At 48.8% G+C, this 23276-nt stretch overlaps 1 protein-coding gene across 4 annotated transcripts in view; it reads right to left on the bottom strand.

Moving 5' to 3' along the window:
- The window catches only part of LOC138669911 (lethal(3)malignant brain tumor-like protein 4), a 215266-nt gene that overhangs the window by 112270 nt on the left and 79720 nt on the right, over positions 1-23276 (bottom strand). For all 4 annotated transcript variants that reach the window (XM_069756764.1, XM_069756765.1, XM_069756766.1 and 1 more), the window contains exons 10-12: positions 13827-13918; positions 13549-13700; positions 10989-11065 (exon numbers count right to left, since the gene is read on the bottom strand). In XM_069756764.1, the coding sequence (XP_069612865.1) occupies positions 10989-11065; positions 13549-13700; positions 13827-13918 (321 nt within the window). The remainder of the gene's footprint in view (positions 1-10988; positions 11066-13548; positions 13701-13826; positions 13919-23276) is intronic.

Genomic DNA, 23276 nt, shown 5'->3' with positions numbered 1-23276 from the left:
TTCTCCAAACTTTTTTCTTCCCATCATTCTGGTACAGGTTGATCTTTGTCTCATCTGTCCATAGAATACTTTTCCAGAACTGAGCTGGCTTCTTGAGGTGTTTTTCTGCAAATTTAACTCTGGCCTGTCTATTTTTGGTATTGATGAATGGTTTGCATCTAGATGTGTACCCTTTGTATTTACTGTCATGGAGTCTTCTCTTTACTGTTGACTTAGAGACAGATACACCTACTTCACTGAGAGTGTTCTGGGCTTCAGTTGATGTTGTGAACGGATTCTTCTTCACCAAATTAAGTATGCGGCGATCATCCACCACTGTTGTCATCCGTGGACGCCCAGGCCTTTTTGAGTTCCCAAGCTCACCAGTCAATTCCTTTTTTCTCAGAATGTACCCAACTGTTGATTTTGCTACTCCAAGCATGTCTGCTATCTCTCTGATGGATTTTTTCTTTTTTTTCAGCCTCAGGATGTTCTGCTTCACATCAATTGAGAGTTCCTTTGACCGCATGTTGTCTGCTCACAGCAACAGCTTCCAAATGCAAAATCACACACCTGGAATCCACCCCTGACCTTTTAACTACTTCATTGATTACAGGTTAACGAGGGAGACGCCTTCAGAGTTAATTGCAGCCCTTAGAGTCCACTGTCCAATTACTTTTGGTCCCTTGAAAAAGAGGACGCTATGCATTACAGAGCTATGATTCCTAAACCCTTTCTCCGATTTGGATGTGGAAACTATCATATTGCAGCTGGGAGTGTGCACTTTCAGCCCATATTATATATATAATTGTATTTCTGAACATGTTTTTGTAAACAGCTAAAATAACAAAACTTGTGTCATTGTCCAAATATTTCTGGCCCTAACTGTACATGTCCTAACTAAAGGCCATAGTATTGAATCATAAACACCTACAAATAATGGCAACGCCAAAAAGAGCAATATCATAAAAGGTATAACTTTATTGAACACAAAAAATAAAGCAGAAAAGATAATATAAAACTACAAAAGTACAATGCAGGTGCGGGTCACATGAACAGGAAGAGAAAAGGTGGATAACGCCTGGAAAAAGTCTGTATATGTATATAATCCACAGCTGACCTGCCATACATACAAGTAATGAGTTACAGCCAATATGAACAAAGTAAAAGAGACCTTATGTCTAGTAGGCCTGTATATGTATGGAGAAAATGAGCCAAAACATAAAACAGTGAAGGCCGACAGGGGTCCTATAAGTTAGAGTAGCATATTTACAAGTGGCAACAGTATTACATTGCATGCATATTTACCAGGTCAGGTGCAGGATAACCAGACGTCCAGGGGTCCCTGGACGAAGCATTTCAATGCGAAACGCGCGTCGGGTGTGGTGGACGCCTGGTTATCCTGCACCTGACCTGCTAGCTGACAGCTCCCATGTAGGAGAGGGACCATCTATATCAGTCCTGCGAGCATTCCGAGCCACAGAGGGTTCACGGAGGGATTCAATCTCTTGGTCAGAGAAACCATGGATTGGGGTCAGTGACGAAGCCCAATGAGGGGAACTAGGTACTCTGGGATAAGCTGGGATCAGCGGCGTAGGGCTCCTGAGCTCATTTAGGGTGACCGGCTTCTGATTGGTCATGTGCCTTTAAGACTAGGGAATACGGGTCATGTGCCTTTAAGACCAGGAAATACCGCTCATGTGCCTTTAAGACCAGGGAATACTGGTCATGTGCCTTTAAGATACTTCCTTACCCGGGTACTGATGTTGCAGAGTCGTTGTGCCCCTTTAACGCAAAACCGCCGCCCGTCTGGACCAAGATGGCAACTGGGAGTTGCAGAGGTAGTAAAATCTCGCAGAGAGCGAGAGGCGCCAATTCAGGAGGCGGAGCCACAGACGCGATGTGGTGAAGATATTGAGAACTAATCTCTCAATATCTTCCCTCACGTAATCTCTGGTCCTCCCAAGACCTCCTACTCTCCTCCACACTTATTCGCTCCTCACCCAATCGCCTCCAAGACTTCTCCTGAATATCCCCCATCCTCTGGAATTCTGTGCCCCAACACATCCGGTTATCCACCACATTTGGATCCTTCAAAAGAAACCTGAAAACCCACCTCCTCAAAGAAGCTTACATCCTGTAATGACCACACGGCCACCTCAACACCATCGGAGCTACTGCAACCCTCAACCTACTGTCTCCTTCCCCACCATCCTGTAGAATGTAAGCCCGCAAGGGCAGGGTCCTCTTCCCTCCGTACCAGTCTGTCATTGTTAGTTTTGTTTACTGTAAGTGATATTTGTATTTTGATATAACCCCTTCTAATTTACAGCACCATGGAATTAATGGTGCTATATAAATAAATAATAATAATAAGTTTCAGCGCCGAGAAAAGCGCGTGCACTCTACTGTTTTGCTGCAGGTCAGGTATTTCAGCGTGGATAGTGCAGGGATAAACCTCAATCCACCATACCTTTGTTAGGGAGGTGGAGAGGAACCGTCCGCCTCCTTGTGCCATTCACTTTAACAGTGGTGGTACAGTGGGGGCTGCACGGATGCCAAAGAGGGGCTTCTGTGCATCCATGGAGTTCAAGCCCCCGGGTGGACAGGGCCAGTTGTCCGGCATTAGGCCTGGCTGCAGAAGAGGATATATGGAGGCGACACTCCATGTGCTCGTCCGTTGAAGGTGTGGGGAGATTGGTGCCCTTGAAGGGACCCATCGCCCCTAAGAATCAGCCCAGGCTTGGCATCCCCGTCGCAGGAGAGGATACGGAGAAGCGACACTCTCCGTGCTTGCCTGTTGATGGTTCGGGGAGATTGGAACCTTGAAAGGATCAGTCGCCCCTTCGTCCGTTGTAAAAAGTAAAATCAAAAATGTAAAAGGTAAAAAAAAAAATTATAAAAAAGAGTTTTGGGTCTGAATAGCAGACCTGTCCTTGTGCCTCCTACAGACACTAAGCAAGAACTGGTTAGCTGACAGCCAGCAGGAGGGTGTATACTGCAGGGGAGGAGCTACCTTTCTTTGTATCACTTAGTGTCAGTCTCCTAGTGGCAGCAGCATATACCCACGGTCTGTGTCCCCCAATGAGGCGGAGGAGAAAATGGAGACGCTATAGGTATCGGAAAATTGCACAATTATTTTTTTTTTAGCAAAGTTTGGAATTTTTTTTCACCACTTACATAAAAAAGAACCTAGACATGTTTGGTGTCAATGAACTCGTATTGACCCGGAGAATTATAATGGCAGGTCAGTTTTAGCATTTAGTGAACCTAGCAAAAAAGCCAAACAAAAAATAAGTGTGGGATTACACTTTTTCTGCAATTTCACCACACTAGGAATTTTTTTCCTGTTTTCCAGTACACTACATGGTAAAACCAATGGTGTCGTTCAAAAGTACAACTCACATGGCCAGATTGACGGAAAAAAGGAGATTTTTGTGTACTCACTGTAAAATCTTTTTCTCTAAGCCAATCATTGGGGGACACAGGACCATGGGTGTTATCCTGCTTGCCACTAGGACAATAAGTAAACACAAAGAGTTAACTCCTCCTCCGCAGTATACACCCCTTGACTGGCCAGTCACGACTCAGTTTGATAGTAAAGCAGTAGGAGTAAAACCAAGACAAGTAAACTATGTCCAAAACTGAGGAACAAAATACAACAACAAACAGCCAATAGGCTAACAGGGTGGGTGCTATGTCCCCCAATGATTGGCTCGGAGAAAAAGATTTTACGGTGAGTACACAAAAATCTCCTTTTCTCCTACGCGTCCTGGGGGACACAGGACCATGGGACGTCCTAAAGCAGTCACTGGGTGGGGAGCAATTGCACTGCTAAAACTCCATGTACCACTGGCTTACTGAGGTACTGCTGTCTGCAGAATGCGCGTGCCAAGGGCAGCTTCTGCCGAAGCCTGGGTATGAATGTGATAGTGCTTCGTGAAGGTATGCAGACTGGACCAAGTCGCAGCTTTACAAAGCTGTTGTGCGGAAGCCTGGTGCCGAATGGCCCAAGAAGAACTGACCGACCGAGTCGAATGCGCCTTAATCCCTGCTGGGACAGGGGTGTTCCTGACGCGGTAGGATTCCTGAATAGTGGAACGAATCCACTTGGCTAGAGTGGCCTTTGAGGCAGGTAGACCTTTCCTATGTCCCTCTGGAAGCACGAACAGGACATCCGACTTACGGAAGGGAGCCGTGCAAGATATGTACCGCCGAAGAGCTCTAATCACATCTAGAGTATGGAGAGCTTTCTCGATACGATGGGTTGGTGCCGGACAGAAGGACGGCAAGACAATGTCCTAATTTAGATGAAAGGAGGAGATGACTTTAGGTAGGAAAGAGGGCGAGGTTCTCAAAACTACCTTGTCTGGGTGAAAAATCAGGAAGGGGGTCGGCAAGAGAGAGCCGCCAACTCAGAAACTCTCCTGATTGATGTAATCGCCATGAGAAATACCACCTTCCATGAAAGGAGGGTGAAAGAAATGTCCTGCAATGGTTCGAAAGGGGCCTCCTGAAGAACTCCGAGAACCAAGTTAAGATCCCATGACGCCAAAGGCATTCTATAGGGAGGGACCACCCAGGAGACTCCTTGGATGAACGTCTTAACTGGCAGTCTGGAAGCGATCTTTCGTTGGAGTAGAACAGACAATGCGGACACTTGTCCCTTGAGCGAGCTTAGGGCAAGGCCTGACTCTAAACCTGATTGGAGAAACTCCAGAATGGACAGAATGGAAAAAAACAAAAGGAGAACGTCAAAGGGTATTGCACCATGAAAAGAAGGTGCGATGATAAATGCGCATGGATACGGGTTTCCTAGCGCGAATCATGGTAGAAGAAACCCCTGGAGAGAATCCGGCTTAGGCTAAAATCCAGGATTCAATGGCCACTCCGTCAAAGACAGGGCCCCGGAGCTCTGGTGCCAAATTGGGCCCTGTGAGAGAAGATCCGTGCGATCAGGAAGGCGCCAGGGGATGTTGGCGACCATTTGGACGAGTTCCGAGCACAATGCTCGGCGCGGCCAGTCTGGCGCGACGAGAATCACCGGTATCCCCTCTGCTCTTCTTGATGACTCTCGGGAGCAGAGGAAGAGGCGGAAATATGTATGGCAGCTGGAACCGATGCCACGACAGGACCAGAGCATCTGCCCCGATGGCGCGAGGATTGCAGGATCGCGCCATGAACTGGGGAACCTGGTTGCATCCGGCGTCCCCCAGCAAAGGCAAATCTGCTGGAAGACTTCCGGATGGAGGAACCACTTGCCCGAGGCAAGACCTTGGCGACTGAGGAAGTCCGCTTTCCAATTCTTCACGCCCGGTATGTGGATCGCCGAGATGAGCGAGTGATAGGTCTCGGCCCAGCGCAGGATGTGGGAGACTTCGAGCATGGCTGCCCTGCTGTGGGTTCCCCCTTGTCGGTTAATATACGCCACGGCTGTGGCGTTGTCGGATTGTATTCTGATGGGATGGCCTGCGAGAAGGTGGTGAAAGTTGCGTAAGGCAAGAGTGATCGCTCGAATCTCCAAGATATTGATTGGGAGGTACAACTCTCTTGTGGACCAACGACCCTGTGCCGTGTGGTGATTGAAAACTGCGCCCCAGCCCAAAAGGCTGGCATCGGTGGTCACCATTAACCAGCGCACTGGAAGAAAAGATTTCCCTTGGTTCAGGGAGGACTGTAGTGTCCACCACCTGAGGGTCTGCCTGACCTGTGGGGGCAGGCGAAAACGTCAGTCGAGGGAAACCGGGCTCCTGTCCCAGGCTAACAGAAGCGCCCGTTGCAAGGGACAAAGATGGAACTGCGCAAACGGAACGACTTCCATCGCCGCCACCATTTTCCCGAGGATGCGCATTGCGAAGCGAATGGAGTGAGAGACTGGGCGGGAGAGCTTGCGTGCTCCCTGTTGTAAGGACAAGACCTTCTCAGGAGAGAGAATGACTAGCCCGCGGGAACAGTCCAAAATCATGCCCAGGAAACAGATTTGCTGAGCCGGCACTGGAGATGATTTCTCGAAGTTGATCTTCCAACCCAGGCGAGAAAGAGAATCCACGGTGATACTTACAGACTCCTTGCAGGCAGACTGGGATGGACCCTTGATTAATAGGTCGTCCAGATAGGGCAGAACTACCACTCCCCGGGCGTGAAGAATGGCCATGACAGCCGCCATGACCTTCGTGAAGACTCTGGGGGCGGTGGCAAGTCCGAAGGGCAAGGCCACAAACTGGAAGTGTTCTTCTTGGACTGCAAAGCGCAGAAACTGCTGATTAGAGGGAAAAATTGGAATATGTAGATAAGCATCCTTGATGTCTATGGATGCAAGGAACTCTCCTTTTTCCAGGGACGCGACAATGGAATGCAGCGAGTCCATCCTGAAGTGTCGGACCCATACGAACTTGTTCAGCAGTTTGAGGTCCAGTATGGGCCGTAGAGTCCCGTCCTTCTTTGGGACCACGAAGAGGTTGGAGTAAAACCCCTTGAACCTTTGGTGTTGAGGGACCGGAGCGATGACACCGTCCCTTTGAAGCAACTGTATGGCCTGAAGAAGATGTGTCGCCCTTGATTTGGGGGTAGAAGACTGGAAGAAGCGCGGAGGGGGGATGGAAGAAAACTCGATTTTGTATCCGGAAGACACGAGCTCTCTGACCCACTCGTCATGAACGACCGAGAGCCAATTTTTACGGAACGAAAGAATGCGTCCGCCTACTTTGCCGGTGTCCGCCGGACACGTCGACGAGTCATTGTGTAGAAGGTTTAAGGGATGCGGATGGTTTAGGGGCAGAAGGTCTCGGTCTGGGTTTCCAGGAACAGTTTGGTCTGCATGAGACCCGGGGATTTCTGTTTTCCCGTCGTCCCGAACCAGGGGAAGAGGAGGACCAACTTGAGTTATTATGAAAGGACCGGAATCGAAACTACTGTTGATTCCGAAAAAGCCGGGCAGGTTTTTGCTGGGGAAGAAATTTACCCTTCCCTCCGGTAGAGTCAGAAATGATTTGGTCTAGTTTCTCCCCAAATAAACGGCCCGCTTGGTAAGGCAGAGAAGTCAGCAACTTTTTGGAAGCAGAATCTGCTCGCCAATTGTGGAGCCATAAGGCCCTCCTGATGGAAATTGCGTTTGCAGCCGCTTGCGCTGCGCAATTCGCCGCATCTATGGAAGCGTTGACTACGAAATCTCCGGCCTGAGCTATCTGGTTAGCTAGTCTGGCCGCCACTGGGAGAAGATTACTGCCATGGACGGTAGAGGTTAACACCTCTGCCCAGGCCACCATTGCCTTAGCCACCCAGGTAGCTGCAAAAGATGGAAGGAGAGCTGCTCCTGAGGCCTCAAAGATTGAGCGAGCTAGATAATCAATTTGACGGTCAGAAGGATTTTTGACTGATGAACCGTCGGACAGGGATAAGACTGTTTTGGATGCGAGTCGCGATACAGCAGGATCCACAGAAGGAGAGAGAAGCCACTCCCTCACCAGATCCTTGGAGAAAGGATATTTAACTTCCGTGGCTTTTTGAGCCGTAAAACGCTTCTCCGGGTGTTCCCTGTGTTTTTGGATAATGTCCTGAAACTCAGGGTGATTAGCAAATATCTTTTGGACGCGTTTAGACTTTTTAAAAGATACGACGTGCTCCTGAGAGAAAACGGATTCTTCGTCCACCATTAGTGTTTTGTTGACTTCCTCAATAAGGGAGTCAAGTGTCTCCTGACCGATAGAGGAGTCTTGAGTTAAAGATTCCTCCGACTCGTATACCGAGTCATGTACGCTGCGACCCTCAGGGGAGGGGGAGCGAAAAGATGAGCTGACAGATGCTGAAGCTAGAGCATAGACAGGAGATGAGGGAAGGGTTTTTTTTCTGGCACCCCGAGGGTCCCGTAGAACGGTACGCCCCCTGTGGTCGGACGGCCCCACACCGTCGCCAGATTCCGTCGCAGCCGACGGAGGTAAGTTCTGGCTTAAGAAGGACCCTCTGAAAGAGTCCAATGCCTTGACCAAGGACTCCATTGAGCGTGACAAGGACGCCGCCCACTCAGGAGGGTTAGGCTCGGCTGGGTCAATGGAGACATTTGGAGGTGGCGGCAGAAGGCGGCTGCGCACAGGCCGGGTCACAGTTCTGGCACAAAGGGGTATTGTGGGCACGTGGCAACGCAGAATTGCAAGTGGCACATGAAGTAAAAAACACAGTGTGCTTTTTATTGCCTCTTTTTGCGTCCTTAGATTGAGACATAGTGTATGTCTATACTACAATTAGACTGCGACAGCAGGGCTATGGGAGCAGAGAAGGGGTTAAGCTTTTCCCTAAGGAGTGGAGCAGCTTACCCACGGTCCTGTGCTGGTGTCCCTGGGGAGGCAGAGAGGGAAGGCAGCGTTTTCAGCTGGATGTTCCCTGCAGAAGTGGAGTCCCAAGATGGCACCCGAGATTTGCAGGGCACTTCTCGTTCAGAGTGAGAAGCGCCTGAGTAGTGGGTGGGGCTTAGACGGTGGGCGGGAATTTTTAATTGCGGCCTAGTCCGGCAGAAGCCGGGGACTAAATTTGTGGAGCCGGCCGGTGAAGGGCGCCGACGGGCGCGGTGTAGCGCCGAACGATCGCCGCTGTCACCTCTCCCCAGGGACCCGGACCGCATCCTCCCACGCTGCAGCGTGAGGAGGTGACTACTCACCGAGCCTTGGTGCGGCCCCTGCGCCGGAGGATGGAGAGCGTCATATGTGTGCCTGCCGCAGGGGACTTATGGCTGTGCCGCCGTGCTGATGTACCTGCCGCAGGGGACTTACGGCTACTGTGGGGACTACAAGACGCCGAGGTGAGGGCTTGAGTGCGGTGGAGCCCGGGAGAAGGACATGAGAGGTATACTCTATGTGCTCGCCCACCTATATGGGTGAGATCGTGACCGAGTAGGAACCGTCGCCCTTGGTTTAGGTTAGGCGTGCCCCATTCGTCACAGGAGAGGTACGGGGAGGTATACTCGCTGTGCTCGCCTGTTGATGGTTCGGGGGAGAGCGGACCCTAAAAAAGGAGTCATTCGCCCCCTTTACTCCGTTAGATAAAAAATCAAAATTTACAGAAAATAAAAAATAAAATAATAAATGGTGGGGTCTGAACAGACCCAAGTGCCTCCTACAGACACTAAGCAAGAACTGGGTCATGACTGGCCAGTTAAGGGGTGTATACTGCAGAGGAGGAGTTAACTCTGTGTTTACTTGGTGTCCTCCTAGTCTTAGTGGCAAGCAGCATAACACCCATGGTCCTGTGTCCCCCAATGAGGCGTAGGAGAAATAAAAAAGTTATGGCTCTGGGAAGGAGGGGAGCGAAAAACGAAAACGAAAAAAGCTCCAGGGGGTTAAGGGGTTAAGCAAGTTATTACCCATCTGTGGGAATAACAAATTCCTTGGGGTTCGGATGCTGGGACCCCCAAATATCGACCAGAGTGGGACACTTCTACCATTATAAGGGAGCTGCTGTATGCTGGCTCATGAGCTGCTCCAGGAGACAACCCAAACATAGAGTTCAATTTTCTCTAGTAGTCCCATAGAAAATGAATGCAGTTGAATACGCACACCCCCACTCTGTGCTAAGTAATGCGCACCCCACTCTGTGCTAAGTAACGCACACCCCCACTCTGTGCTAAGTAACGCACGCCCTCACTCTGTGCTAAGTAACGCACGCCCCCACTCTGTGCTAAGTAACGCACACCCCCACTCTGTGCTAAGTAACGCACACCCCCACTCTGTGCTAAGTAACGCACACCCCCACTCTGTGCTACGTAACGCACACCCCCACTCTGTGCTACGTAACGCACACCCCCACTCTGTGCTACGTAACGCACACCCCCACTCTGTGCTACGTAACGCACACCCCCACTCTGTGCTACGTATCGCACACCCCCACTGTGCTACGTATCGCACACCCCCACTGTGCTACGTAATGCACACCCCCTCTCTGCTACGTAATGCACACCCCCTCTCTGTGCTACGTAATGCACACCCCCACTCTATGCTAAGCAATGCACACCCCCACTCTATGCAAAGCAATGCACACCCCCACTCTATGCTAAGCAATGCACACCCCCACTCTATGCTAAGCAATGCACACCCCCACTCTATGCTAAGCAATGCACACCCCCACTCTATGCTAAGCAATGCACACACCCACTCTATGCTAAGCAATGCACACCCCCACTCTATGCTAAGCAATGCACACCCCCACTCTATGCTAAGCAATGCACACACCCACTCTATGCTAAGCAATGCACACCCCCACTCTATGCTAAGCAATGCACACCCCCACTCTATGCTAAGCAATGCACACACCCACTCTATGCTAAGCAATGCACACCCCCACTCTATGCTAAGCAATGCACACCCCCACTCTATGCTAAGCAATGCACACCCCCACTCTATGCTAAGCAATGCACACCCCCACTCTATGCTAAGCAATGCACACCCCCACTCTATGCTAAGCAATGCACACCCCCACTCTATGATAAGTGTCCTGCTGTGGCAATTGGAGGGGCTCCCAGCAGTTGGACCCTCCACTGATTAAATAGATAGCACCTGGGTGATAAAAGGGCTAATCTGGTTGGATCTGCAGTACTACTGAGAAAGTGCTGGCAAATCAAATGTTCAGAATATTTGCAAATATTTCATTTTAGGATTACAATACAATGTAACATACACAGGGAAAACTCAGTTGAATAATTTTCTGTTTTTATGATGACTTTGCTCCCTCCCTTTCACATCCAATATGATGATTTATTTACCCTCACCTGTTCAAAGAGATTTTCTCATTCATTCTCATTGCCACAAGTGTATAAAATCCAACCCCTGGCTATACGTGAATGGATCATTCTAAAGAGCTCAATTTTAGCGCCGTACTGAAATAAGATACCACCAATTTTTGGACTTATGTCCATATATTATATATGGGAGCTATGATTTTTTTTAGGATTTAGAACGTGTTTTATAAATGTTAAGTTCTTCCATGTTATACTCTGGAATTTAATGGGTGAAAAAAAAAATTACCTGGTGGGGTTGTCAGTGAAATGCTGAACTCTTGACAGTGCCCGACAGGTCTGATGTATGGACTGCTAGCATCACACCTGAAAATAGAACAATTGTAGCTCTATAACAAACTTTTATTTTACAGTCACATCTTACAGATCTTGAGATTCTAAACAACACATTTCTGAAAATCATTAAATAATGATTTTTATAATGGTAAGTGCACGAGTATTGATTGAGGTTTGGCTGAAGACAACATCTGAAGTATGTGGTTTTCCGCTATGGTATATGATTTCACCTGAAAAAACGTGCCACTTTTTAATGCATTGGAAACTCTTTTTTTTTTCGCTCAGATGGCGTTTAAACAACACCTCAGCCTCTTAAGGTACCGTCACACTCAGCGACGCTGCAGCGATATAGACAACGAGCCGACCTAAACTAGATCGCTGGAGCAACTCCAGAACGATGCAGGAGCGATCCAGTGACGTAACGGCGACTCACTTCTCGTTCTCGCTGGTTGTTAGCTCCATGTCAAACAGCCGGAGTGTACCGATCCGACACACATCTAGGGGCCCTATGCTCGTTGCTGGCGTCGTTGCTTTTGATGTCAAACATGACGATACACGCCGACCTGGTGACGAAATAAAGTTCTGGACTCCTAGCTCCGACCAGTGATGGCACAGCGGGATCCAGATCGCTGTTGCGTGTCAAACACAACGAGATCGCTATCCAGGACGCTGCAACGTCACGGATTGTTGTCGTTCTCTTTGCAAAGTTGCTGAGTGTGACGGTACCTTAAATGTGAATATATCCTAACAGCTTTCAGAATATGTGAAGTACAAATTCGGGACAGATAAAAACTGTGTGTTAAACACACTATTTTAAATATTGTGTTAAACACACTATTTTACGACATATGAAACCTTCAATGGAAGAGGAATGACCGTTACACAATTTTCCCATGCTGTGGTTTTAATCCAATGAAGTCAATCGGTAGAGAAAGTTGGAAAAAAAAAAGAAGTGACAAAACTGCAAAAAAAATATTGTATACAAATTTCAAGATTGTTTTTTTAATTACAACAGGACCACTACCCCTCCACAGAGAGATTTTAGTCTAAGAGAGGACACACTTTAGGCTCCCATACAGATGAAGACTTTATTCTAATAGAGGAATGGCATTGTTAGGTCCTGGAAACGAGAAACGCCTTAACGTGGCTTCCAGGTACACATGAATTGGCTAATTTATGTGCCAAGCTTTCTCAATTATTCATATTTCTAATGCAGCAATGCAATTCAGTTTTCATATTTGCATGCTGTGGCGCCACAGAGTGCTGCCTTTTTTGTTTGAGTGTACATAAAAAAAATATTGTGCAGTGTGGAGAATAGGGATAGTTTGTCTTGCCGGATCTCACTGGGTTCCATATGTGAGTTGGAAGTTGCTTTTACAATGTAAGCCTATGGAGCATCACTCCGACAGTTTATAAACTTAAGGTACCGTCACACTAAGCGACGCTGCAGCGATACCGACAACGATCCGGATCGCTGCAGCGTCGCTGTTTGGTCGCTGGAGAGCTGTCACACAGACAGCTCTCCAGCGACCAACGATCCCGAGGTCCCCGGGTAACCAGGGTAAACATCGGGTTACTAAGCGCAGGGCCGCGCTTAGTAACCCGATGTTTACCCTGGTTACCATCGTTAAAGTAAAAAAAACAACCACTACATACTTACCTACCGCTGTCTGTCCTCGGCGCTCTGCTTCTCTGCTCTGGCTGTGAGCGCCGGGCAGCCGGAAAGCAGAGCGGTGACGTCACCGCTCTGCTTTCCGGCCGCTGTGCTCACAGCCAGAGCAGAGAAGCAGAGCGCCGAGGACAGACAGCGGTAGGTAAGTATGTAGTGGTTGTTTTTTTTACTTTAACGATGGTAACCAGGGTAAACATCGGGTTACTAAGCGCGGCCCTGCGCTTAGTAACCCGATGTTTACCCTGGTTACCAGCGAAGACATCGCTGAATCGGTGTCACACACGCCGATTCAGCGATGTCAGCGGGAGATCCAGCGACGAAACAAAGTTCTGGACTTTCTTCCCCGACCAGCGACATCACAGCAGGGGCCTGATCGCTGCTGCCTGTCACATTGGACGATATCGCTAGCCAGGACGCTGCAACGTCACGGATCGCTAGAGATATCGTCTAGTGTGACGGTACCTTTACATGATAAAAACCACTTCTGGCTCATATAGAAAGCCCTATGTGATCCGTCAAGTCACATAACCCAGAAGAACAAAGAAGCACTCTGGAAATTGAGAAAAATGGCGTTCGGAGAGAATATTACCACACTTAGGCCATGTTCACACGTTCAGTATTTCACATCAGTATGTGAAAGCCAAAACCAGGAGTGGGTGATAAATACAGAAGTGGTGACTTGTTTCTATTAGACTTTTCCTCTGATTGTCCCACTCCTGGTTTTGGCTTATAAATACTTATGTAACATACTGACCAAATACTGAACGTGTGAACGTGGCCTTATTTGTGGAAGTGCTTCTCTACATTCAATAGTTTACATGAACAGGAAGATAGGTCATACCAGTAATCATAACTGTGATCCCAGTTATCAAAGTGAATAAGCAATCTGTTTTCAACAATATCTGAAATGGTAGCCACACAAAGCAGGGAAGGATTCTTCCGATCCACAGCTTCCAATTTCATGCCGACTCGGAACCCAGACGGAGTAACAGGCTACAAGTGAAAGAAAACAGAATAATACTGATATGTCAACCATACAAAAAAGAAAGGATGAACATATGATTGTCAGAAAGTAAAGTCCATGAAGAAGATGTGGTGTGCATAACCATGGCTTCTTACCATGCTGTAGCTTTTAAAGAATGTTTTTGGAGCCGCCTGAGCCTTACATTGTTTCAGATATGTGGGCCAGCTAAACTCTCCATCTTTATAACCTATGAATACAAGGTAATGAACATGTTACTACTAAACATAACCCAGAAATAATTAGTTATAAGCTAGACCAAAATGATGTAGAGATAAATGACACTTTAGTTGGTTGCCACTTTTCTTTAGAATAACATATGAGAGTGTGGAGGTTTCATATGCAAGACCAAGCACAGATATCCTCTCTCATGCCAATCAATATTATTCTTGTTGGAGTCACGCTTAGCTTTTTTAGTACCTTGGGTAAAAAGCTACATACAGTGGGTATGGAAAGTATTCATACCCCTTTAAATTTTTCATTCTTTGTTTCATTGAAGCCATTTGTTAAATTCAAAAAAGTTCATTTTTTTTCTCATTAATGTACACTCTGCACTCCATCTTGACTGAAAAAAGAGGGATTTTTGGTTCTTACCGTAAAATCTTTCTTGGAGCCTTCATTGGGGGACACAGGTAACCATGGGTTTATGCTGCTGTCACTAGGAGGCTGACACTATGCAAATAAAGAAGTAACTCCTCCCCGGCAGTATACACCCTCCGACAGGCACCAGGCAACTCAGTTGGTGCAAAAGCAGTAGTAGGAACAGGTAATATAAAACTCAACCTATTTACCAACCCACAACAACGGCCCGTTGGCCAACACGGTACAACTTCAAGGGAGGGTGCTGTGTCCCCCAATGAAGGCTCCAAGAAAGAGATTTGACGGTAAGAACCAAAAATCCCTCTTTCTTTCTCGCCTCATTGGGGGACACAGGTAACCATGGGACGTCCAAAAGCAGTCCCTAGGGCGGGATATTCTGCAGAAAAAAAGAGGAGTTAGGTCAGCCGGTGAGAAACCGCCGCCTGCAATATCCTCCTACCCAGGCCCGCGTCCGCAGAAGCCTGAGTATGCACCTTGTAGAATTTGACAAAGGTGTGAATGGATGACCACGTTGCGGCCTTGCAAACCTGCGAGGCCGAAGCTTGGTGACAAACTGCCCAGGAAGCTGCCACAGCCCGGGTAGAGTGAGCCTTCACCCCCGAAGGAGGCTGTTTGTCTTGGAAACGGCATGCCTCCAGAACCGCCGAACGGATCCAACGAGCAATTGTGGACTTGGAGGCGGGGAGCCCCTTTCGACGCCCTTCCGAGACGATGAACAGAGGATCGGCCTGACGAAAAGAGGCAGTTCTGGAGAGATAAATCCGGATAGCCCTGACCACATCCAACTTGTGAAGAGACTTCTCCAAGGGATGAACAGGGGAAGGGCACAAGGAAGGGAGGACAATATCCTCATTGATGTGAAAAGCCGAAACTACGTTTGGTAGGAAACAAGGAACCGGACGAAGAACCACTTTGTCCTGATGCAGGACTAGAAAGGAAGAACGACAGGATAATGCCGCCAGCTCCGACACTCTTCTAATGAAGGTGATGGCGACAAAAAAGGCTACCCTCCAGGATAGAAGTGAGAAGGAAATGTCCTGAATCGGTTCAAAAGGCGCACGCTGGAGGGCGTCTAACACGAGGTTGAGATCCCAAGGCTCGACAGGAGAACAATAAGGGGGAGCTATATGAGCGACCCCCTGGATGAAGGTCCTCACCTGAGGCTGGGAGGCCAGGTCTCTTTGAAAAAGAATGGATAGAGCGGAAATCTGACCCTTCAAGGTGCTAAGGGAAAGACCCGAATCTAGACCCGCTTGAAGGAAACTGAGAAGGGATGGAAGGGAAAAGGTCATAGGAAACAGATTGTTGTCCTGACACCACCGGAAAAAGGCCTTCCGTCATCTGTGGTAAATACGCGAGGAAGACGGTTTTCTCGCTCTTATCATAGTCTGGATGACGCTATGAGAAAAAGCCGCGTCCTTCAGGACCGCGGCCTCAACGGCCGTACCATCAAATTCAGAGACCAAGAATTCGGGTGGAAAAGGGGCCCCTGCGAAAGAAGGTCTGGACGATCGGGAAGCCTCCGATAGCAAGTTCACCAGTTCCGCATACCAGGCCCTGCGAGGCCAATCTGGAGCTACCAAGAGTACGGGGACCCCTTCTGTCTTGATCTTTTTTACGACCCTTGGGATCAAGGGGAGGGGTGGGAACAGGTAGGGCATCTGGAACTGGGTCCGCGAGATGACGAGAGCGTTGCATCCGACGGCCGTCGGATCCCGAGACATAATGGGGAACCTTGTGGTTTGCCCGGGAGGCCATCAAGTCGACGTCTGGGACGCCCCACCGCTGGCAAATCTGGCTGAAGATTGCGGGGAGAAGAGACCACTCGCCCGCCACGATGCCCTGGCGACTTAGAAAGTCGGCTTCCCAATTGTCCACCCCTGGGATGTGGATGGCTGACAGAGAGGGAACGTGACCCTCCCAACGGAGAATTTTTGCCACTTCAGTCATGACTTGACTGCTGCGAGTCCCTCCCTGATGGTTTATGTAAGCCACGGCTGTGGCGTTGTCTGACTGAATGCGGCCCGGCTTTCCCGAGAGGAGGGACTCCCAGCGGATGAGGGCTAGGAAGATGGCTCTGATTTCCAAGAGGTTGATAGGGAGGCACGCCTCTTGAGCAGTCCAGTGGCCCTGGGCCGTGAGATGGAGAAAAACCGCTCCCCAACCTTGGAGGCTGTCGTCGGTGGTGATGACCTGCCAGCGGGGAGGAAGAAATGACCTCCCGCACAGAATGGAGGTGGACAGCGTCCACCAAGAGAGAGACTGTTTCACTCTGGGAGAGAGGCGAAACGGGCGATCCAGGGAAAGTGGATTCCTGCCCCAGGCCGACAGAAGGGCCAGCTGGAGGGGACGAGAGTGGAACTGGGAATAGGGGACCGCTTCCATGGAAGCGATCATTTTCCCCAGAACCCTCATGGTGAGGCGGAGAGACAGAGGATTCGGGTTCTTTAGCGCTCTGACCTCCCAACGAAGCGAAAGGAACTTCTCCTTGGGGAGAAAGACCTGAGCCTGAGAGGTGTCGAATTCCATGCCCAGGAACTCCAGACGCTGAGTTGGAATCAAGGAAGACTTCTGGTAATTGATTATCCAGCCGAGGCGAAGAAGCGTGTCCAGAGTAAGCTGGAGGCTCTGGCTGCAATCCCGACGGGATGGACCCTTGATCAAGAGGTCGTCGAGGTATGGGATTACCAGAATCCCCTTTGAAAGTAGGATGGCCATGACAGCCGCCATGACCTTCGTAAAGACCCTGGGCGCAGACGCCAGACTGAAAGGGAGGGCCGTGAACTGATAATGATGATCTTGGATCGCGAACTGGAGGAATCTCTGATGCCGTACGCAAATAAGAACGTGAAGGTACGCATCTCGGATGTCCACGGAACACAGAAACTCTCCTGGTTCCATGGACGCGACCACAGAGCGTAGAGATTCCATCCTGAAGCGCCGAATCCGGAGATGGCGGTTCAATTGCTTGAGGTCCAAAATTGGACGGAGCCGTCCTTTTTTGGAACCACGAACAGGTTTGAGTAAAATCCCGAAAACCGCTCGCGATAAGGCACCGGAACTACGACTCCTGAGGCGAGGAGCAAATCGACGGCCTGGAGAAGCCCTGGGAGATGAGAGGGCTATTTGGGAGGACGAGAGAGCAGGAAACGACTTCCTGGGGGGCAAAGCAAATTCTATTTTGTAGCCTGACGTGACAATCTCCCTGACCCAGGCGTCGTCGACTACCGATAGCCAAACCTCTGAGAACAGAAGAAGCCGGCCTCCCACCCTGCAGGGATTTCCAGGTGGGGGAGACCCATCATTTATTAGAAAACCTGTGGCCCCGAGATCCAGATGGTTTTGCGGGGTGGCTCTTAGCTCTCCAGCGCGGTGGAGGCCTGAAAGAAGGTTTCCTTTGGTCCCCTTGCGAGGAAGAACGGTCCTGGTAGGGGTTTCCTGAGGAGATGAAGGCTCGAAAGGGACGAAAGGACTGGGGGGCCCCTCCTGTTGAAGGGACGTTTAGGCTTGGACTGGGGTAAGGAGGTACTCTTACCACCCGCAGCGTCCGAGATCATTTGATCCAGCTGCGTGCCGAAGAGTCTAGAACCCTGGAAGGGCAGACCAGTGAGGGATTTTTTTAGAAGCGGGGTCAGTGTCCCACGCTTTTAGCCAGAGAATCCGGCGAATGGCCACAATGTTGCTGTTGCCCTGGTGGAGCAGGTCGCTGCATCAAGGGAGGCATTCATGAGGTATTTTCCTGCAAGAGAAGTCTGATCCGCCAAATCAGACAGTTTCTCAGCAGGAGCAGAGGCCAAAATGCCCCTGCGCAGGGTTTTGGCCCAGGCTGACAGCCTTGGCTACCCAGGACGAGGCGAAACTAGGGCAAAGGGAGGCTCTGGAAGCCTCAGATGCAGATTTTGCTAGTGCTTCGATTTGTCTGTCCGTGGGGTCCTTAAGGGAAGCCGCGTCCGGTATAGACAGAACCATCTGTGAGGATAGCCTGGACACAGGCGGGTCGACCTTAGGAGACTCGGACCATTTGGAGACAAGGTCGGAGTGAAAAGGCTATAACAAATCTAGCCATTTCCTGCCAGGGAAACGCTTACCAGGGTTTTCCCAGTGTGTAGAGGTAGTGTTGTCAAACTCTCTGTGATTAGGAAAAACCCTAGAGGGACGTTTAAACGCAACAGAGACGCCCTGAGAGCTTGCCTCATCCTCCTTAAGTTCAAGCGTCTGAATGATAGCTGAAATAAGGCTATCGACCATCTCCTGTGTTCCGGAAATCTGATCTACGTCAGAGTCAGACGCCGACTGAGAGGATAGGTCAGACCCGCCGTCCGCTTGCGAGGAGGGGGAACGGGCAGATAGGGGAATCCCGGTGTGGTCCAGGGAACTGGAAGAGGATCTAGATAAGGTCCTTTTTCTGTCTCTTTTGTCTGGTCTGCCTCTGTGAGGGTCTAGGACAGGTGCGAGCAAATCGCCGTGTGAGGCGTTCGTGGCACTGGTGGCATTAGAGAGAAGCGGGATACGTTCAAGTGCCTGGACCAGGGACTGAGAAACCTTAGTCAGGTCAGACACGGATTGAGACATTGCAACAGCGCACTCCGGGGTAGGGGGGTGCACTCATCCCGAGACCTAGGAGCTTCCTGAGGAGCTGACATGGTGGGAGGAACGCAGGATGGGCAGAAAGGAGAAGGCTGACCTGAGGCCCACTTTTTCTTACAGTGAGCGTAGGCGTAATGGATGGCCGTAGTGGCAAAGGCAGGAGTGGGGTCAGACATAGGTGGAGATATTACCTTGTCCAGGTGCTGAGAAGTACTGCCGGGAGGAGTAGAGCCCGAGAGAGCAGTAGCGCTGAGCCTGCTGAAGGACAGTGACAGCGGTAGCCACAGGAGTCTGCCTGTATACCCCCGAGATCCCTCTGTCCCACGCGGTGAGCAGACGCTGACAGGGAGCAGGAAGTCGTTGAAAGAGCGCGGAGACAGTGCAACGCTGTGGGCGTGCACAAGCGCCGAAGGGGGAATGCATAAGAAACGCCCCCAAGAGCGCTGAACTCCTGGCTGCTGTAATGCAGGGCGCCGAAAGGGGGCGTGTAAGCTGGGCACCGAATGAAGGAGAAGAAAAGTCGGGAGAAAAAATGGCGGGCGCGCTCGCCCGCAGATTTGAATAAAAGGAGAAAAAGAAATGCCAGCGTGCAGTGATAGCGCATCCCGGCGCCAGAAAAAGGCAGTGCTGCAGCCCACTCCCCTATTAAACAGAGGCCCTGGTAAGATCTGACATCCTAGGAGATCGCTTGCCGGGCAGGGGGGGAGGGGTTGAGGGGTCCGTACTGTTGCTTGAAGATTCCCTACCTGGAGATGAGGAACACATCAGGGTCCCTTGTAGAGTAGAGGGTCCTGGAAGAAGTCCTCCTTCCCGCGCCACGAACACCGGCGCAGCAGACGGCGTCAACCTCTAACCAGGGGGAGAGGGTCACTGGAAGTGACCGCCGTCTTCCTCTCAGCCCTCTCCGAGGAGAGGGATGAGGAGGGGAAACAGGCAGGACTGGCCACCGAGGAAGAAAGCCACCTTGAACACCCGAATGGGTGACAGGGGACAAAGTCCTGCCCAGCGGGTCCGAGAGGGTGCGATGTGGGTGATACCACACTGCTCTCTTGGTCGCTCAAAGTGGGGAAAACAGGGTGAGAAAAGCTGCACCCTGTTACCCTGAAGAAAAATATCTGAAAAAGAAAGGGGAAAAGGTTATTAAAACACAACAAATCCCTGTAAAAGAAATGCGGATCTGGTGTTAGATCCAGGTCCACCTCCTACAGACACTAAGCAAAAACTGAGTTGCGTGGTGCCTGTCAGACGGTGTATACTGCCAGGGAGGAGTTACTTCTTCTTTATTTGCATGGTGTCAGCCTCCTAGTGACAGCAGCATACACCCATAGTTACCTGTGTCTCCCAATGAGGCGAGAAAGAAAACAGAAATTACTTTTTTTTTTTATTCATTGAAAAAGAAAAACTGAAATATCACATGGTCATAAGTATTCAGACCCTTTGCTAAGTATTGAGTAGAATCACCCTTTTGAGCTAGTACAGCCATGAGGCTTCTTGGGAATGATGCAAAAAGTTTTTCACACCTGGATTTGGGGATCCTCTGCCATTCTTCCTTGCAGATCCTCTCCAGTTCCGTCAGGTTGGCTGGTGAACAGCCATTTTTAGGTTTCTCCAGAGATGCTCAATTGGGTTTAGGTCAGGGCTCTGGCTGGGCCAGTCAAGAATGGTCACAGAGTTGTTCTGAAGCCACTCCTTTGTTATTTTAGCTGTGTGCTTAGGGTCATTGTCTTGTCCACACATACCGCGTAGAATTATCACCAAAAAGGTCTATCTTCGTTTTATCAGATCAGAGAATCTTATTTCTCATAGTCTGGGAGTCCTTCATGTGTTTTTTTTAGCAAACTCTATGAGGGCTTTCATATGTCTTGCAATGAGGAGAGGCTTCCATTGGGTCATTCTACCATAAAGGCCCGACTGGTGGAGGGCTGCAGTGATAGTTGACTTTGTGGAACTTTCCCCCCATCTCCCTACTGCACCTCTAGAGCTCAGCCACAGTGATCTTGGAGTTCTTCTTTACGTCTCTCACCAAGGCTCTTCTCCCACAATTGCTCAGTTTGGCTGGACGGCCAGGTCTAGGAAGACTTCTGGTGGTCCCAAACTTCTTCCAGTGGATTATGGAGGCCACTATGCTCTTAGGAACCTTGAATACTGCAGAAATTCTGTTGTAACCTTGGCCAGATCTGTGCATTGCCACAATTCTGTCTCTGAGCTCCTTGGCCAGTTCCTTTGACCTCAATTCTCATTTGGTCTGACATGCACTGTGAGCTGTGAAATCTTATATAAACAGGTGTGTGCTTGTGCACAGTTTACAGGGAGGTGTTCCTATAGGCCTGTTCACTGTGTGCATGGCTCATGTGTTTTCCTGTTTCTTACAAGACTAGGAAGGTTCTCACCACTCCTTGTGAGCCGTGCACATAAAAGCAGCTCTATGCTACGTTGGACATTGGACATCTCCTTTCTGAATCCTGCTCATACAGGTACTATACATATGACCAGGTTTTTAAATACATCAGATAGGGATCACATACATTGGTTAGGACTGCTCTAATATGGGTATACCTTGACGTTTCGTAGAGCGGCTTAATATACATCTTTTGCAAAAAAAAGTATTAACCAAATACCTTGTGTTTTTCCATCTCTTTACTAGCACTTGCTGTTTACTGATATTTTCTGCAACAGAGTATTTTTTGGTTTTACCGTGCCTTTTTGTGTGTACAATATATAGTATATATAGTATATGTTCACGCACACACACACACACACACACACACACACACACACACACACACATATATATATATATATATATATACACATATATATACATATATATATATATATATATATATATATATATATATATATATATATACACACACATACTAGCTGAAGAGCCCGGCGTTGCCTGGGCATAGTAAATATCTGTGGTTAGTTATAGCACCTCACTTCTCTTATTTTCCCATCACGCCTCTCATTTTCCCAATCACATCTCTCATTTTCTCCCTCACTCTTCTCATTCCCCCCTAACACTTGTCATTTCGACCTCACATCTGTCATTTTCCGATATGTCATCTCCCCTGTATATAGTATATACCTGCTGTGTGTCATCTCCCTTGTATACAGTATATACCTGTATGTCATCTCCTCCTATATATAGTATATACCTGTATATCATCTCCTTCTATATATAGTATATACCTGTATGTCATCTCCTCCTGTATATAGTATATACCTGTGTGTCATCTCCCCTGTATATAGTATATATCTGTGTATCATCTCCTCCTGTATATAGTATATACCTGTATGTCATCTTCTATATATATAGCATATACCTGTATGTCATCTCCTCCTGTATATAGTATATACCTGTAGGTCATCTGCTCCTGTATATAGTATATACCTGTGTGTCATCTCCTCCTGTATATAGTATATACCTGTATGTCTTCTCCTCCTGTATATAGTATGTATCTGTATGTCATCTCCTCCTCTATATGGTATATACCTGTGTGTCATCTCTCCTGTATATAGTATATATCTGTGTGTCATCTCCCCTGTATATAGTATATACCTGTGTGTCATCTCCTCCTGTATTAGACCTCGTTCACACGTTATTTGCTCAGTATTTTTACCTCAGTATTTGTAAGCTAAATTGGCAGCCTGATAAATCCCCAGCCAACAGGAAGCCCTCCCCCTGGCAGTATATATTAGCTCACACATACACATAATAGACAGGTCATGAGACTGACAGCTGCCGTATTTCCTATATGGTACATTTGTTGCTCTTGTAGTTTGTCTGCTTATTTATAAGATTTTTATTTTTGAAGGATAATACCAGACTTGTGTGTGTTTTAGGGCGAGTTTCGTTTGTCAAGTTGTGTGTTGAGTTTTGTGTGGCAACATGTGTGTAGCAACTTTTTGTGTGTCGAGTTGCATGTGACAGGTTAGTGTAGCAAGTTGTGTGCAGCAAGTTTTGCGCATGGCGAGTTTTGCGCGTGGCGAGTTTTATGTGTGGTGCCTTTTGAGTATGTGCAAGTTTTGTGTGAGGCAACTTTTGCATGTGTTGCAACTTTTGTGCATGTGGCAATTTTTCCGCAGGTGCAGGTTTTGCGTGTGGCGAGTTTTCCATGAGGTGAGTTTTGCACTTGTGGCGAGTTTTGCGTGAGCCTAGTTTTTGCATGTGGCGAGTTTTGCATGTGGCGAGTTTTGCGCGTGGCGAGTTTTGAGCGGCGACTTTTGTGTTTCGACTGTGGTGAGGTTGGTGTATGTGTGGTGAAATGTGTGCTGAGGGTGGTATATGTGTTCAAGCACGTGGTAGTGTGTGGCGCATTTTGTGTGTGTTCATATCCCCGTGTGTTGTTAGTATC

This window comes from Ranitomeya imitator, chromosome 3 (assembly GCF_032444005.1).
Source record: "Ranitomeya imitator isolate aRanImi1 chromosome 3, aRanImi1.pri, whole genome shotgun sequence".
NCBI classification, from domain to species: domain Eukaryota; kingdom Metazoa; phylum Chordata; class Amphibia; order Anura; family Dendrobatidae; genus Ranitomeya; species Ranitomeya imitator.
The sequence above is the reverse complement of the archived record's forward strand: the minus strand, read 5'-3'. Positions and strand labels throughout refer to the sequence as shown.